Source organism: Ascaphus truei, chromosome 15 (assembly GCF_040206685.1).
Source record: "Ascaphus truei isolate aAscTru1 chromosome 15, aAscTru1.hap1, whole genome shotgun sequence".
NCBI classification, from domain to species: Eukaryota; Metazoa; Chordata; class Amphibia; order Anura; family Ascaphidae; genus Ascaphus; species Ascaphus truei.
In genome coordinates, this window is record NC_134497.1 from 41,394,908 (window position 1) to 41,414,320 (window position 19,413).

Genomic DNA, 19,413 nt, shown 5'->3' on the forward strand with positions numbered 1-19,413 from the left:
CTTGCTGCTCTCTAGAGATACAGTATGTAAAGGAACAGGACATACAGTACATAAAGGCGGCTGCATTATTGTCCCTGACTGGGGGCATTAGTCTGTGTCTCTGTCCTCCACCTCAGTGTTCACAGGACACGCTAGGATATTTGATCGCAGCCGTTTCGCCGAGACTCAACCCCACCGCCAGCCACTTAGCCACTCCTAAAACCCCTAACCTAAAACAACTATATCCCTCTTACCCTAAAACCCCCTACCTTAAACCCTTACACTAAAAAACCCAACCACAAACCCTCACCCTAAAACCACTACCCGAAACCCCCGTAAATTGACCCCATACCCAAAACAGTAATAAAACTTACATTAGAAGCGGCTGGTGGCGGAGCGTATGTCTGCGGCCTAACGCCAGCGGCCAATTGGTCACGCAAAACTATTCAGATTCACGGCAAAGTGAGACGACAGACAGCTTCAGCATAATGGGGAACGCACATTTTATTAGAACCAACAGCATGGAAATATAAAACATTATTACGAACATTTTTCTTTAAATAAAAGTACAATAAGAATGATACAAATGACCTACATTTAAAAAGTTATCATTTTTGACGCTTTTAAAATGCTCGTTTTATGCACCATACAGTAAATTAAAATCACTTTTCATTGTGATTTAACGTAACACAGATACAAGTGTGCACTTATTTGTGAGCGTCTTAGTCGCTGGTTATCCCTAATCATGCCTTGCTTAAGAGATAGGTATCTCCCCTGTGTGTGTCCTCTGGTGTTTGATCAGGCAGGATTGCCCTAAATCCCTTCCCACATTCCCCACATACATGCGGTCTCTTCCCTGTGTGTGTTCTCTTGTGTGTCTTCAGGTTGGATACATCACTAAATCCCGTCCTTTTGTGTGTATTCAGGCTGGTATAACTGACTAAATCCCTTCCCACATTCCCCAAATACATGCGGTCTCTCCCCTGTGTGTCCTTTTGTGTGTAGTCAGGCTGGATAACTGACTAAATCCCTTCCCACATTCCCCACATACATGCGGTCTCTCCCCTGTGTGTGTTCTCTTGTGTGTCTTCAGGTTGGATACATCACTAAATCCCTTCCCACATTCCCCACATACATGCGGTCTCTCCCCTGTGTGTATCCTCTTGTGTGTGTTCAGGCTGGATAACACACTAAATCCCTTCCCACATTCCCCACATACATGCGGTCTCTCCCCTGTGTGTGTTTTCTTGTGTGTCTTCAGGCTGGATACGTCACAAAATCCCTTCCCACATTCCTCACATACATGCGGTCTCTCCCCTGTGTGTGTCCTCATGTGTGTGTTCAGGAGGGATGACACACGAAATCCCTTCCCACATTCCCCACATACATGCGGTCTCTCCCCTGTGTGTGTCCTCTTGTGTGTGTTCAGGTTGGATAAGGCACTAAATCTCTTCCCACATTCCCCACATACATGCGGTCTCTCCCCTGTGTGTGTCCTCATGTGTGAGTTCAGTTGGGATGACACACTAAATCCCTTCCCACATTCCCCACATACATGTGGTCTCTCCCCTGTGTGTGTCCTCATGTGTGAGTTCAGGTTGGATAAATAACTAAATCCCTTCCCACATTCCCCACATACATGCGGTCTCTCCCCTGTGTGTTTCCTCATGTGTGTGTTCAGTCTAGATATGTAACTAAATCCCTTCCCACATTCCCCACATACATGTGGTCTCTCCCCTGTGTGTGTCCTCATGTGTATGTTCAGGCTGGATACGTCACTAAATCCCTTCCCACATTCCCCACATACATGCGGTCTCTTCTTTGTGTGCGTCCTCATGTGTGTGTTCAGGTTGGATAAGTCATTATATCCCTTCCCACATTGCCCACATACATGCGATCTCTCCCCTGTGTGTGTCCTCATGTGTGTGTTCAGATGGGATGACACACTAAATTCCTTCCCACATTTCCTACATACATGTAATCTCTTCCCTGTGTGTGTCCTCATGTGCGTGTTCAGGTGGGATGACACATTAAATCCCTTCCCACATTCCCCACATACATGCGGTCTCTCCCCTGTGTGTTTCTTCTTCTGTAGGTTCTGGTCTGATAACCAAGTCAGACTCTTCCCACTTTCTCCAAGATCTTTTCCTGTGGCCGCTGCGAATATATATTTTTTGGAATGAGAAGCAGTTACATTGTTTATTAATTGCCTTGACTGGTTGAAAGATGCATTTTCTGTCATATTCATTGGATTGTTGCAAGATTGTTCGGTCCCCATCTTTTCCATATTCTCATTTGGGTGTTTGAACTTCAGATGTTTGAGGAGGTAATCCTGACTGCTAAAAGCAACCTTGCAGTGCTGGCATGGGTGGATTATTGGTGCTTGGCCTTGTACTAGACGAGACAAAAAAAGTCACTGTTACACAAACTGTCATACAAAAGGCCATGAAGGAGAGGTAAGTTGGCATATCCCAAAAAGTTCAAGATTTAAGTAAACTGTAGATGTACATTATAAAAATGAAGGGTTATGTGCAGCATCAGGGCAGGGGGAGTAGATGTAGTGGATCATACATTTAAAGTGGATCATAATATTTAACGATTTAAAAGGAAATCTCACAAGCTGCAAATCACCAATTAAAATGGCAGAAATGTTTTCAAATCCTCTGATAGATACTAAGTCGATAGTTTCAGTTGTGAAGGTATAATTAAAAACTGTTTGTACAATGAATAGAATACATATCTCTTTAGAAGCTCACATATCAGTCACCGTGTGTTCCCGTTCCCGCACCATGTACCAGGTCTCTAATAGTTAAAGGATGACCCAACTTTCTGCTAAATTTCCATTGTTAAATCAGGAACCAAATGCCCCATTATTGTATTTGACATCACAGGTGTTATTCAGACTTAATTAAGCTATATCAATATTATCCAGTGAATTCCAGAACTGTGTTAATTTTTTAATACAATTGTTTAAAAGTTTAAAAAAAAATTTTATTAAGGAAACAAGGAGTCTGTACTTGTGTTACTGATGAGAGAGAGAGAGAGATCCACCTACCAGCATTATCACAGACAGCCTGTCCCAGCTAGAGAGGGACTTCACACTATTCAAAGAAGACATGTTAAGTAAACAATCTCAAGAGATGAGTACTGATCAACTAAAAGAAGAAATTAATAAAATAAAAAACGAAGACATGGCAAATATACAAGATTAGCTAAGGGAAGAAATTAGTAGAATAAAAAATAAATACACATGGCAAAGATGCAAGAACAAAAAACTATTAATATAACCCTGCAATAAGACAATAAGCAGATCAGAGACAAACTGAGGAAACGCTTAGAGAAACATAAAATGACAGTATCAACCAATATGAAAGAAAACCCAGAGACTCGCATTGTAACACCCACGCAACAAAAAACCTCATTAACATAAGCTTCCCAAGATACTGACAACCAGCCCCCAATCACTGAAAACTAGCAAAGACAGGAGTCAGTAACACACAGCACAGAGCAAACCCCCAGCTCAGACATAGAAACAGCAAGAACAAAGACAGACAACGCCAACCACTGGCTCAACAATAAAGGCTACTCTCCCCAAAATAACCCACAACAATGCACACCTGGAACGCAACAGGGAGCACAGCACGAAAAATGGAACAGACACCAGACACAACAACACTGACATAATAATACTCCTTGACTCAAATGGAAGATACCTAAACAATGAGCGACTATACCCAGGCAAACACGTAACCATGATCCACAGCCCCACAACACAGAGAGCCCTGGATATTCTAACCCATGTCTGCACAACTCGTAGAGTGAGAAGGGCCAAACTGCTCCAAGAAAAAAAAATTTGGTCCACACAGGTAAAATCATCATCTCTCCTCCAGCACCTCTCATCATCATCCTCTGCATATCTCCAACAGCAACCTTCATCATCATCCTCATATCTCCCCCAGAACCCATCACTATCAACCTTTGAGATACTCCCCAATCTATCTCTCATATCCCCATCTCTCCCCCTCACCCACACACATAATACTCCCTCTCCACATCAAACACACAATAACCCCCTTGCACACCACACCACACCCCCCTGCACTTCACATCACTCTCCCCCCCTGCACCTCACATCACTCTCCCCCCTGCACCTCACATCACTCTCACCCCCTGCACCTCACATCACTTTTCACCCCCTGCATCACACATCTCTCCCCTACACCTCCAATCACCCTCCCCTGCACCTCCAATCACCCTCCCCTGCACCTCCAATCACCCTCCCCTGCACCTCCAATGACCCTCCCCTGCACCTCCAATCGCCCCCCTGCACCTCCAATCGACCCCCCCTGCACCTCCAATCGACCCCCCCTGCATCTCCAATCGACCCCCCCCTGCACCTCCAATGACCCCCCTTGCACCTCCAATGACCCCCCTTGCACCTCTAATGACCCCCCTTGCACCTCCAATGACCCTCCCTTGCACCTCCAATGACCCCCCTGCACCTCCAATGACCCTCCCCTGCATCTCCAATGACCCTCCCCTGCATCTCCAATGACCCTCCCCTGCACCTCCAATGACCCTCCCCTGCACCTCCAATGACCCTCCCCTGACCCCCCTATGACCCCCGCTGCACCTCCAGTGACCCTCCCCCTGCACCTCCAATGACCCTCCCTGCACCTCTAATGACCCTCCCCTGCACCTCCAATGACCCTCCCCCTGCACCTCCAATGACCCTCCCCCTGCACCTCCAATGACCCTCCCCCCTGCACCTCCAATGACCCTCCCCCTGCACCTCCAATGACCCTCCCCCTGCACCTCCAATGACTCTCTCCCTGCACCTCCAATGACCCTCCCCCTGCACCTCCAATGACCCTCCCCCTGCACCTCCAATGACCCTCCCCCTGCACCTCCAATGACCGTCCCCCTGCACCTCCAATGACCCTCCCCTGGACCTCCAATGACCCTACCCCTGCACCTCCAATGACTCTCTCCCTGCACCTCCAATGACCCTCCCCCTGCACCTCCAATGACCCACAAGATCCAGACTTCATAAACAATTTGACGAACGTAGACATTTTTATCCTGCACGAAACATGGATCCAATCGGTGGAAATGTCTCTCATACCTATGGGTCATAGGCAGCTCCTAGTGCCAGCCCAAAAACACAAAGGCGTGAAACGAGGCCGCCAATCAGGAGGAATCATAATATGGTACAAGGAGGAGCTTAACAGCCAAATAAACCCAATGAAGAGAGGATATCCACTTGTGGCTACAAATAAAAGGCTCCATGTTCACCCATCAATATGACACATAAATATGTGCAGCATACTTCCCCCCCTCCGACTACAATCCAGACATCTTCGAGATCCTGCAGACAGAGGCAATCCACTTTCAGATCCTGGGTAAAGTGCTGATATGTGGAGACCTCAACGCCAGAACAGGCAGAGAACAGGACTACATATCTACAGATGAATGCTAAAGTACACTTGCCTAGACAAGTAAAGAACCCCTTTGAACAAGCACTCATTAGGTGATAAATACAAAAGTTTAAAAAGTACCTTTATTAGTGAATATGGGTATATATAGTGAAATATGTCACACACAACACACTAAAACACGTATTAAACTGAATACCTCTAAGTCTGGTTTTTGGACTGATAGAGGTGGTACTAGAAGGAACTGAGTTTACTGGCACCAAAGAAGGAAGATCAAAAAATTCTAAATAAAAAAATGAAAATAAAAATAAAATGTGAAACATGTATGGTGCCTCAGTGTGGTAAATATACTTGGTTGGAAGAGTCTGGTGTTTGTCGCTGATGTATAATGCCAATCACACCACTTCCATACCACATCTGATAGAATTGAAATTCACTGACAGTGTATATAGAGAGTGATTCCTGTTTGTTGCTGGTACACAATTATTTATTAACATTGTGCAACTTTGATAAATATATTCACACACACACACACACACACACACCACTGTGTTGGCTCTGTGCTGTGCTGGTCTGATGGCTCTGCTATCCACCGACACAGTAGGAAAAAAAAATGCTGCAGCCCCATTGGATGGGAGCGGTCACATGACCACTCCTCCGCTCCCCCAAGCAGCAAAATTTCAAACCTGCCTGTCTCTTCTAATTTTCTCAGCCTCTGCACGCATCAGCACGCATGCGGAGGGAGAAACTATAGCAGCGCTGATTACAGATGCAGAGGCTTTGTGCATCTGTTCAGCGCGGCTCAGCCCGCCTCAGCGATGCTGATTTTACTATGTCCTAGGCCAGCGGTGCTCAAACTGGGGGGCGTAAGATTGTTTAGGGCGGGTGCAGGAAGCAGCGGCGATTTTGCAAGGAGCAGAGAAAAAAAGCCGTCTGTAGCAGCAATTTTTGTTTTGGCCATTAGGTGACGCTGTGCTACACTGCTACACAGCAGCATCTCTTTCTTGCTTCCTGCATCAGCGTGTGTGGCATGGGGAGAGGGGGTGAGTGAGACTGGGACATGGGGGGGGCGAGACTGGGACATGGGGGGGCGAGACTGGAACATGGGGGGGGCGAGACTGGAACATGGGGGGGGCGAGACTGGAACATGGGGGGGGGGTGAGTGTGTGAGACGGGGAGGGGGGTGAAAGAGCTACATGGGGAGAGGGGTGAGAGAGAGACATGGGGATGAGAGAGACACTGGAGGGAAGGAGAGAGACACTGGCAGGAGGGAGAGAGACACACAATGGCTGGAGGGAGAGTGTGAGAGAGACACCAGGGGGAGGGAGAGACAATGGCTGGAGGGAGAGTGCGAGAGAGACAATGGGGGGAGGGAGAGACAATGGCTGGAAGGAGAGTGAGACAATGGGGGGAGGGAGAGAGACACTAGGGGGAGGGCGAAAGAGAGAGAGACTCACAGGGGGAGGGAAAGAGTGGGGGGAGGGATAGAGAGGGACTGGAGGGGGAGTGAGAAATACAGGGAGGGAGAGACTGGAAGAGGGGAGAGAGGTCCGTAGAGGTTCTAATGTGGCGGGAAGAGAGAGATTAATAATACAGCAGAAATGGGGACGCTATTAGACAAAAATCATAATATTTATTTTTAAGTCATGTAATTTGTGTTAAATACTTTTTTTGTAGATGCGTGGTGGGGGCGTTACAAAGCTAGTTCGCCCTCATTGGCTGAACCAGCTCACGTGCGCTGACATCATGTGATTTTGATTACATCAGGCATGGGGGGCCCGAGAAATTTCATGGATGAAAAGGGGGGCTCGGCATAAAAAGTTCTCTCACCCCTGTCCTAGGCCTTACTCACACTTTGGCAATATTAAAATAAAAGAGAGAGAGAGAGACAGAGAGACAGAGACAGAGAGACAGAGAGCACTTCTGCCCATGCTATTAACTTGGGATTGGGTGCAGATGTTAATTACAGGCATACCCCGCATTAACGTACGCAATGGGACCGGAGCATGTATGTAAAGTGAAAATGTACTTAAAGTGAAGCACTACCTTTTCCCACTTATCGATGCATGTGCTGTACTGCAATCGTCATATACGTGCATAACTGATGTAAATAACGCATTTGTAACAGGCTCTATAGTCTCCCTGCTTCCGCACAGCTTCGGTACAGGTAGGGAGCCGGTATTGCTGTTCAGGACGTGATGACAAGCGCATGCGTGAGCTGCCGTTTGCCTATTAGGCGATATGTACTTACTCGCGAGTGTACTTAAAGTGAGTGTACTTAAAGCGGGGTATGCCTGTATAGGATCTATAACCCTATAAAAATGCCTGCAGCCCCAGTCCCAGTGTGATTCATGATTTCTTCAAGCGTGTTTCAAGATACCGTCCAAGAACAGCGGCAGCGGTTCCAGATCGCAAGGAGTTAAAACATCGTAATCAAGGATTTACCCCTACTTCAGGAATTTATTAGCGCTAGGGATCTCAGAACGAACCAGAATGATCTTTTTATATTTGATGGAAATATCGGGCAGGCAAGTTGCGCCCTAACCAAAAGGATTGTAACCCAGAGACTTTGTTTCTTCATCTTTCGTTCAATGGACAATTTATTCAGTTTCCCCATCCCAGTAAGTGATTATTAAGTGTATTCTGAGATTGTCGTGTGTTTGTCTGAAAATAAATAAATGACAATTTATTTAGATAGAGATATATATATATACACATATATATATATGAAAATAAAAGACAGCGCCCTTATTAGCATACACCTAAAGCCTGCAAAACAGACCTCACACTGCAGGATGATATACCCAGCACAGATATATGACAATGCTTCTAGATTCACAGGAAACCAAGTAAATTGCAATATAAAAAGTGGATAAACAAAATTGTGAAAAAATATAAAAAAAATGAAAAATATAATAAAAAAAATGTATGTTGGCAACAAAAACAATAAAAAAAAAAGAAAAAATACCTATAAAAATTGTGTGTAAGTCTCTTTTGTATTGTTGACAAAAATATATAAATCAATATAAAATGATGTCCATACAAATCCTTAAAAATGAACTAGAAGTCCTGGGCAGCTTAATTCTTGGGATCACCAACCTCCCAACGATAAGAAAAAAAGAAGAAGAAAGAAAAAGCGCCCGATCCTAGTGTAAATTCAGATTTAAAAGGTTTTAATTATCATGAACAGACGATTGCCAACTCACACTTTGTCAGTTTAAAATAAGCAATTTATGGGACAAGCCCATGCACCACGCTGACGTCCAAGTTTCAGAAGTCTTCCATCTGCATACAAATGTAGCTGCTGTGAAACAGCCCTGCTGTGGGATAAACTGCTTGTACAACCTTTCTCCTCTGCAGGGATGGTAGATGTTTCTGGCTGTATTCAATCACCCACCGATCCAGTAGCAGGATGCAGGAACTGACGTCTGTGCTCTGGAGCTTGAGCTGCTTGGCCACCGTAGTTTCCTGTACCACGTGACCCTACGCGTTTCCTCCGTCTCAGCGGATTTCATCAGGGGATAAACACTGGTAGAGTTGACTGAATATTTATACTAATGCGATCCAATAAAATATGTAAATAACAGTCAACCTAGATCAATTACAATTATATAAAGAACATCTGTGCTGGGTGGTCTAGCCTAATAGCAGAGTATATACAAGGACATGATATATATAAAAGAAATTGGATGATAAAGTTATACATAAACTACATAAACTTATGTGGATACAAATAACCATAAAATATAAAAAAAACATAAATAAATAAATAAACTGTTGTGTCAAATACAAATGTTGTTCTTATTAGGAATTTATTACATTTATTTTTATAAAAACAGGGCTGGGGGCGGGCTTAAGTGGCGAGTAGATTTTTTGGTTCGACGACTAGATTTTTGGGTGATTTGTCGACCACTATATATATATATATAGATATATATATAAATATATATATATCTATAGGGAGAGAGAGAGGGTGTGCGAGAGAGAGAGGGTGTGCGAGAGAGAGGGTGTGAGAGAGAGAGGGTGTGAGAGAGAGAGGGTGTGAGAGAGAGGGTGTGAGAGAGAGGGTGTGAGAGAGATAGAGGGTGTGAGAGAGAGGGTGTGAGAGAGAGAGAGAGGGTGTGAGAGAGAGAGAGGGTGTGAGAGAGAGAGAGAGGGTGTGAGAGACAGAGGGTGTGAGAGACAGAGGGTGTGAGAGAACGAGAGAGAGGGTGTGAGAGAACGAGAGAGAGGGTGTGAGAGAACGAGAGAGAGGGTGAGAGAGAACGAGAGAGAGGGTGAGAGAGAGAGAGGATGAGAGAGAGAGAGAGAGAGAGAGAGAGAGAGAGAGAGAGAAAGAAAGAAAGAAAGAAGGAGAAAAAGGAGGCACGTGCCACATAGCATAATCTGTGTTGACATTTATTATCTAAAATAGCACACTCATAAGTGTAGCTAGAAATAGAGAATCTCTGTGGGATGGTACTCATCTGGGCCGTCAATGTTCCGTGATGGTGATGAGGAATCCTGGCATCAGTGCAGAAATGAGAGTCCAACAAGAAATCGGGATGGGAAATCTAAAAGAGAAAATCTCTAAAGGGGTATCGTCACCAGGTGGTGGTCCTGATCCAAAAACACACAGCTGGGCACTTGAAAAGCTAGACTAATGTCAATCGTTGAATAAATATGGTAAATAAGTGGTAAATGAGTGTGCCTTCCGATTCTCATATTGACTTTGAGGGCAACTAACTCAATCCTGCAGCGGGTCTGTGTGTCTTAAACAGCTCGACATCCGCGATTATCTGTATGCAGGGAGAGATCAGACCGCAGATCTGCGCTACATGATGACGTCACTTTGTGCGCTACGTCCCAACGCGTTTCATCATCAACGTGACTTCAACAGGGGGATAGTTTGACGGTGGCTCATAGGGTTTATATATGCTTGGATTCAGTAAGCAGCCGCTGTAAACGCTGAACATAATGAGCAACCGATATGCAGTGTGCACAGACGCACATAAATGCAAAGGGGAAGGGAAGGGAAAGAATGGAACGTACAAACTGATTGAATACAAAATAAATTTTAAACAGCACATCAATGTAAAAAAATAATAAATAAAAAAACAGTGTTAAGACAACATAACAATAAAATATAAAACAAAACAATGTAAAATAATATAAAAACAGGGATTATAATTCATAAGGAACATCTTTCAAAAACAGAAACCTCAATAGAATAAAAAGGATGATTTTATATAAAAATATATGAATGAAAATATCACTCACAGACATGGTTTCTCTGGCTTTGCATATAATCCCATTCTGTGCTTAAAAGCTGTGTTAACAGCGAGCATTAGCATATAAGTGTTCCATGTAAAAATGGTTTTCAAGCAAAAGGTGACACGGTGTACTCATTTGCATGTCATTTCCCAGAATCCCTTGCTGCAGTGGAAGCACTGTATGCTAGGTGATATAGGTGAAAAGCAGGGTTGCAGACATGTCTCAGAGATGTGAAAGTGCTCACAAGTGATCTTTTTATTTGTTACAGTATATGCTAAACGGTGGAGGTTTCTTGTCGCCTTTTTCACGCACCATAACTTCAAATATGTATGGTATATCTATATATCATAGGGTTTACACACACACACACAATTTACACACACACACACACACACACACACACACACACACACACACACACACACACACACACACACGGGATGATACAATACAATTACAAGAACAATGCTAAACCATGGAATGTGATTGCTTCCCTTTAAGGTGACATCCCAGCACCCAAGAAAGGGCATTTATCACATGGTACATCCACCAATTTCCGTTATTACCTTAGCGGTTACCCACTGAGGTAATGAAGGGGGGTTATTAATGTATTTATTACTGGGTTAGCATTTATCACCAATGTGGATATCTGGGCCCCCCCATTGAGAGGGCCTAGTAATCCATAGTGATGATCAATGGTTTTATGTGTAAAATGTATTTTGAATGTAGTTTTTTGTTTTGTTTTAAATGTGTAGATATTTTTTGTTAATGTTAAAAACCACATTTGTCTAATAGGGATATTGGGCATTAGTTTAGAAGGGGGACGGAGATAGGGGACGTAGGTGATGGCGGTAGTTGCCCCGGGAGGGTGGTTTGTCTTCCCGTAGGGAATGTGGGTGTGAGAGGTTAACCTCTTAATTATCTTAGCGACTAAAATGGCAATGCTTTACTGATCACTAATGGGGTCAACCGGGTTAGGTAATGTTTTCTTTTAATAAAGTATTAACCCCTTTTGTGTCTGTGGTATACCTTGGTAATCACAGGCATGAAACGGGTTAATGTTATTTTGATCATAGGTTTCTGTAATAGACATTACAGAAGCCTATAATAGAAATATTAACACAATGAGGTATGTAACACAGTATTAATGGTCGCATTAATTCTCATATCGCTAGATTGGGCCAAATATCGCACCCAGTAAATTATTACCACAATCTTGATATATACCACCTTAAAATTGCGGTAATAACACCCGTTAGTGTATTATTTCCCTGGGTGCGATATTAACTCCACTTTAACAGAATTTGATGTATCTGAGCTGTAGTGTTTTGTTTATGCCTGCGGGACAAACCAAGAACCAAGCTTAACTAGCCACTAAGGTGGGATAAATCAAGAACTAACCATGCTAGTCATGGAAACTGATGACTTGTTGACCTATGGACTACTAAGGGGTTAATATGTACTGTGATGTATTTTAACAACTATTTTATCATCTTTTCCATGTTGGTTTAGCTTATCTTGCCTATGTATATAATGGGCAGTATATTGGCCATTATATACGTAGGAAAGACAGGGCTATCGCCAGCCTGGAGTAGGTGACATAATATTTGCGGTATTTCTGCCAATCATCCTGTTCCGATAAATATCGGAACTTGATGTATGACAGTTTTTAACGTTAAAATGCGGTATTATGCCTGGTTTTGATCCGATCCGATGCTTTTAACGGGTCCGATAAAAACTACTTTATTTTTGGCGCTGCAATGCTGATTCATTGCACGATAAAATATGGCACTTTTTTTATGGGCGGTAACACAGCATTTTTGATTACCGCAGCTTGATGTATCCGGTCCTTTGACTTAAGTTTGGTTTAGTGATATTAAGTTCTAGTTGACCCGTAATGGTGTATGCAGATCTATCACTACTTGCAATTTAACTTCAGTAATAAGACAATAGAGATGTAAAAACCACACAACACACATATTCCTGAATAACGTACTTTTCCACAGTGTACCACACTTGATACCAAGCTCTTTCCCATATTCATCTCCATACCAGACCAGGAGCTCTGTGTGTGGGGGGAAGTCTGTGCAGGTTCTGTAGTAGATTGTCCTGTGGTCCTGCAACGCCACAAGGTTCTGTTCTTCCTCGTTTCTCGCACAATTTACCAACCTAAAATTAGGACAGTTAGTGAGGTCTCAAAGTAATGTCTATTTTATAAAGGAAGAGCTGAAAAAAAGATACAAGTTGTTAATGTGACTTGTCTTCTCTTTCTTCTCTACAGTTTGAAAGGTGAACAGAAGTTAATGGAGACCAATGTATATACGATGGCTCACTTGTATGTACCCACAGTTTGAAAGGAATGGGAGCCACAGGCCACACCAGTGGCTACTTTCTTATTACTTAAAAAAAACACACAAAAAAACCCACTGTTGTAATTAAAAAGTCCCCGACACGATGACACACGTGCCACAAAGGTTAGTATTTTTCCAGTGGAACTAAACAGAAAGTGGGGTTGATGTAACAAGGTGATGTAGCAGGAACTTGTTCCATTAGCAACCTGAGCGTATAACATGCCCTGGAATGATTTTGAAACTGGACTATAGAAAAAGCCTCGAGCCACAGTCTAATGAGGTAACAATGTCAGTTTGGGCTTGTCACGGTAAGACCCGCTTATTACCACTTTTAATTACCGGGATCATTGATTGAGCAAGCAGAGAGATAAAAATAAATTGCGTTTATTCATCTAATGAACGCACACAACTATGTTACACAAAAATAGTGTAAAAGTGAAAAGACACACTTACTTTGGAAAACTGGGATAACAAAACTAATCTTTCCTAATTGCAAACACACAGCAAAATATTCCAATGTCAGTTTGGGCTTGAATAACAAAACTAAAAAAGTGGAATCAGCTTTGTAAGTAAAGTGTAACATTATTCTCAAGTGCAGGGTCACGAACATATATGATTAAATACAGAAATGCTGTTTAAAGGAGTCGGTATGAAAAGGTATCATGCCAAGCACACCTCTGAGAAAGACAGGCATGACCTTGATGTCTCTGATTTAGAGAAGGAGGGCATCACACTATCAATCCTTGATGGAGAAGGATTTAGCAGTGCTTGTAGACAGCAGGCTTAGCAATAGTGCCCAAAGTCATGCAGTAGCTGCAAAGGCAAACAAGATCTTATTTGCATCAAACGGGCAATGGATGGAAGGGAAGTAAACATAATTATGCCCCTTTACAAAGCATTAGTAAGACCACACCTTGAATATGGAGTACAATTTTGGGCAACCAATCCTACGAAAAGACATGACCTTGGAGCCTGCGAAGAAGCTCTCCCTCCCTACCCCAACCCACATATAAATAAATACACAACAAAGGGTCTGGAGGTACAAAGGCCGCGGCTTTATTTACACAAATAAACCCTGGTAAGTGCCAATCCTGCCAGCGTGCTCTCCCCCCGGGTAAAAGCCGATGGCACCCCAACCATGGCCCGCAAGATCCACCAAGCCGGGCGCCCAATGGCCCTGCCGTTAAGCGATACTGGGCCCAGGGAATCACGCACAAATGAGCCCTGCCGACTCGCTAACCCCAGCCACCACAAGGCTTTAGGGTTTATCTGCACCATAGAGCCCCCGCTGGCAAGGTTAACGAACACCTACCCCCCCAACAGCCGCCGTGACGTAGGCAACACATGTCAAGCAGTGCCCACCTCAAACATGGCAGACATAGTTACATCGTAGATGATGTTGAAAAGACATACGTCCATCATGTCCAACCCACGCCAAATCCAGACAGATACTCCATCCTGTATCCTCACCTACAGTATTTTGATCCAGAGGGAGGCAAACAAAAAACCCCAGTGATATAACACAAGGGGAAAAATAAATTCCTTTCTGACTCCAAGAATTGGCAATCAGATTACTTCCTGGATCAACATCCTTCCCATGTCTACTTATTTCTGAAAAGAAGAAAATACAACATAATGTACAATATATTATACGATTGTCATGGTATTACCCAAACACAGGGACGGGTGGGAACTTCTTCCCAGGGAGCAGACTGCCCTCCCTCCCCTGCGCTCCTTTGAATCCCCTTAGATCCGCCCCCCGTGACACTGGGGAAGGGGAGGGGAAACAGCATGCAATCCAGCCAAGCTGGAGGGGAGAGGGGAAGCAGCACGTGAACCGGCAACAAAGGTGTGGGGGAGGGGGAGAGAAGAGAGGAGAGCCTAGTCCCTGCGGTCATGTGCCCCGTCGCTGAGGGGCTCCAGGCTGCTTTACGGAACTAAAGAGAGTGCAGAGAAGAGCCACCAAATTAATAAAGGGGGTGGACAATCTAACTTATGAGGAGAGGCTAGCTAAATTAGATTTATTTACATTAGAAAAGAGGCGTCTAAGAGGGGATATGATAACTATATACAAATATATTCAGGGACAATACAAGGAGCTTTCAAAAGAACTATTCATCCCACGGGCAGTACAAAGGACTCGGGGCCATCCCTTAAGGTTGGAGGAAAGGAGATTTCACCAGCAACAAAGGAAAGGGTTCTTTACAGTAAGGGCAGTTAAAATGTGGAATTCATTACCCATGGAGACTGTGATGGCAGAAACAATAGATTTGTTCAAAAAAAGGTTGGACATCTTTTTAGATAGGAAAGGTATACAGGGATATACCAAATAAGTATATATGGGAAGGATGTTGATCCAGGGATTAATCCGATTGACAATTCTTGGAGTCAGGAAGGAATTTATTTTTCCCCTTATGAGATATCATTGTATGATATGACTCTGGGGTTTTTTGTTTGCCTTCCTCTGGATTAATAAGTAAGTATAGATATAGGATAAAGTATCTGTTGTCTAAATTTAGCATAGGTTGAACTTGATGGACGTACGTCTTTTTTCAACCTCATCTACTATGTAACTATGAATATGAAAACAGCAGCATACTGTATAAGGTTTTCTATACAGCTCACCATTATTCTATCCTAATCAATAAAAATTGAACTGTCACAACATTTTTGCCTACTTGGATTTTTTAAATCTGATTCACGATGCGCAAATACAGAAATGCTGTTTAAAGCTTAAAAGGAGCCAGTACGAGAAGGTATCATGCCAAGCACACCTCTGAGAAAGGCAGCGTGACCTTGATGTCTCTGATTTGGAGAAGGAGGGTATCCCACTATTAAAGCAGGAGAATAAAAAGGCGAGAGCGCACATGAAGTCTTAACTCCATCCTTTTTCCTATCGTCTCCTCCGCCCTATTTATCTGAACATCATTTGAACAGGCTGTATTAGGCTAAGGCCCCGTTGCACGCGTCCGCACGGCTGTCTTGCTTGCCGGCGGCGCGTGCAACTCGCTGCACCGCGATCTGCAGGAAACTTTTTTCGGAGTGTGGGGGGGGGGGGGGGGGGGCGTGACCAAATGGGTCAGGTGGGCGGGGCCATGACTTGGGTGTCCGTGTGCTGGAGTGGAATATATAATACATTGACATATCTCCACAGATTGATCGGGTGCTGTAAAGTCCCGTCTGCCGCCGCCGCCCCTCCCCCCCTAATTTGCCCTGAAGCCGGGCCCCGTCCCCCAGGCCCTGCATGGAAATGAGTGTGAGGACAGGCAGTAAATACATGTGTCCCGCTCCCTGCAGCCTCCCTGCTCCCCGAAGCCTACCCTCCTCATTGCCAGGGGTTCCCTCCCCCCCCCGTGCATCTGCTTACACTGCAGACTATGAGGAGAGTCTGTGGAAGTGAGCAGGGGGGCTCCCTTGGTGCTGCAGCTGCTTTCCCTCTCCTCCCCGCTCCCCTAAGCCTCCCCTCCTCCTCTCCTCATTGGCTCACGTGACGCGTCGCCGCTTGGGATTACAATTCTCTTGCATCCCCTGGCGGCTGACGCGTCACAGCGTGTAGTAAGCCGTGTAGTAAGCCGTGCAGGGAGGAGGGACCTGCTCGGGAGTGCACCATCACATGGTGAGTAGCGCGCACGCAGCCGCGCGCGCCACCGGACGCAGCGGGACCAAAGTCTATGGCTACATACGGGAAGCAATGGTGCTGAACAAAGCTGTGAGGAGAAGACAGGAGTGAGGGGAGAGGTGCAAAGAGCTGCAGTGATCACATGCTCATTGCCATTTACTTGAGTGGCTGTTAAAGTGCAATTGAGGCTATTGCAGTTTAGTGAATCTAGTGTTTGGTAAAAAAGAAAAAGGAGGAAGTGGATAAGGAAAAATAACCACCTGCAGATCAGTACCTGGGAGGCAAATAAAGGGTGTGGGAGGAAGGGGGATACAGAACACAAACAGCAATAGAAACACAGTAAGGGAAACCATGTGAGACGGGTAACTCTTCTCCTGAGGGGGAATTGGGGAAATAATTTGACAAGCTGTGTGGGGGATAAATTAAATGAATATTTCTGTCTCTTCAGTAGTTTCGGGAGGTTGTGCAAGGATTTGGAAAGACAATAAGTGATGGTAATGGTCACAGAGTAACATACAGACGAGCCAACGAGTATTCTAAAACTTGCCTTAAACTAGCCAGGTATATGCTGGGTACATGCTGGGTACATGCTGGGTACATGCTGGGTACATGCTGGGTACATGCTGGGTACATTTCAGTGACATTTCTGCAGAGGCTAATGGCCCATCGGATTAACACAACAGGGGTTCCTGACAGTCCCATTCAGTTTGAATGGGACTGCCAGGGACCCCCGCTGTTAATCCGATGGGCCATTAGTCTGTCTGCAGAAATGTGTGAAATGTTGCAGCATGTACCCAGCATATACCTGGGTCTTTTTGGAGATTGCCCCATGTTTGTTTTAGAATAATCGTCGGCACTACAGTACATGTGGCATTAGCTGACCAGTAAAGTAGAGTACAGTAGGTGACAGCAACCAAAGTTATCCATAACAGCTGCCTCTGGCTAAATAAGGCTGTGAAATGTGTGGCCCTGCGTTCCTAAGACGGGGAAAGACTTGTGTGCGGTGAGAGGATAAGGAGCGCTTAGGAGAGCTAGCAAGGAGAAAAGGCGGATTGTACAAACTCTTGTGTTTGTAATCTCAGGATTTATTTAAACTGAAGCAGAGCAGGAAAATTGTATTTAAAGGGACAGTCCCTCCTAGGAAGAATGTGAACCAACAACACTGGCATATTTAATAGGTTAAATGTAGCCTATTGTCAAGTTAAAAAACCCGTTTAGCAAACAAACATAACATTTCCATAAAAACAAAGTAATTAGGGTGGGGGGGGGCTGCTCCTTTCATTTGTCTTGGGCCCAATGATTTCTGTTGGCGGCCCTGATCACACACACACACAAAATCACACACACACACATCCCCCCCACTCCCTGCATCAGAAGCTATCTGATTGGTTTACAGCCTGTCACATGGTGAGACCGTCACTGTAAAAATCAAATTATACTGACTACAGAGATTCAGGTCGCTCCGTTGCGCCTACTATAAGCGCATGCTACAGATTGAATGCATTTGTTTTGAAGCGCCGTCGCGTCGGCGTCGCTATAAGTGCAGCTTTAGGCCGCGCTTATAGGGCCGGAAAACAAATACATTGCCGCCGCGATGGAGACAAAGCGACGTCATGTCGCGAAAAACGGGAAGCCGGCAAAATTTGAGTTTTCAAGGGCCTCGCGTAACGTGACGGCCCTTGAACAAATCAAATTGCCGGAATCCCGCACCGCCGCCGCCCAGCAAAACATAACTTTCGCCAGTGTCACCCGTCGTGTCGCCGTCACCGGCCTTAGACTGCTCGGGGAGTGTTTTGTCTAACTGTAGGCAATTCAACCCCTTTATTCACTAAACTGCAGCAGGTACTATAGCCGAGTGGTATCGCTGCTGCCCATGAACAGAGTGATCTAGGTTCAATTCCTGGCTCAGATTATTTTTTTTGCATTATTTTATTTTCACTCCAGTGTGAATAGCCAAGCACTGGAGTGTGAATAACCACTGCGCACCGAGCACGCGCATTTTAAGTGAAACGTCTTTGTGTTTTGTCACAGAAATTGTATTTGTGATGGGGATGTTTATAATTAAAAATCAAAAGACAATTAAGTTTGACTAAGAACGCGTGTCTTAGCTATTTGCACTTTGTGTGTTTTTCTCTCACCTCTTCTCTCTCTCTGCTGGTCTCAGATTCACTTTCCCGGAAGTGGAGACACGGACTACATCCAGGTCACAGCTCTGTGTCCTACTGCGCATGCTCACACCAAGGGGATCATGGGAGTTGTAGTTTTTAGACTTCAAAACGGATCAGGTGTAGAATAGAAACAAGACAGTAACATTTCCCAGGCACTGTGCTAGGGGAAGATAGTTTCTGCTGCATGTAGCTGTGTATACTCCTCTTGGTCCTTAATATATCTCAGTAACGCTGCTTCAGTTCATCACTATGTATACCCAGGGTTGCCAACTTCGACTGAAGGCCAACCCAGAGATTATTATTTTTTTTTTAAATAGAGCACTTACCTCTGGCGTCCTCCCGACATCTCACCCTGCAACTCACTTCAATATGGCTGCACGCGTCACAACATCACGCGGCGTCATGTTGCCATGACAATGGTGCCGCATGACTGTGATGTAAAGTAGCATCTTGTTATCATTACAATGTGCGTCACGTGATTGTTACGTCACGTACCGTTCCTGTTGTCAAAGCAACGCGGTAGATGTTGCCACCACACAGAGGGTATAAAGAAAAAAGACCTCCCGCTCACTCTTAGTCTTACATATTAGTCTGGGTGCACTAGGGTA

General features: G+C 44.6%; 1 protein-coding gene across 1 annotated transcript; it reads right to left on the reverse strand.

Moving 5' to 3' along the window:
• Positions 1–473: 473 nt before the first annotated feature.
• Positions 474–18,867, reverse strand: LOC142466377 (uncharacterized). The gene is made up of 3 exons (XM_075571233.1): positions 18,776–18,867; positions 12,664–12,836; positions 474–2,373 (listed from the first exon to the last, which is right to left on the reverse strand). The coding sequence occupies exons 1-3, from the start codon at positions 18,865–18,867 to the stop codon at positions 920–922; spliced, it is 1,719 nt and encodes a 572-aa protein (XP_075427348.1). The 3' UTR covers positions 474–919.
• Positions 18,868–19,413: the final 546 nt, after the last annotated feature.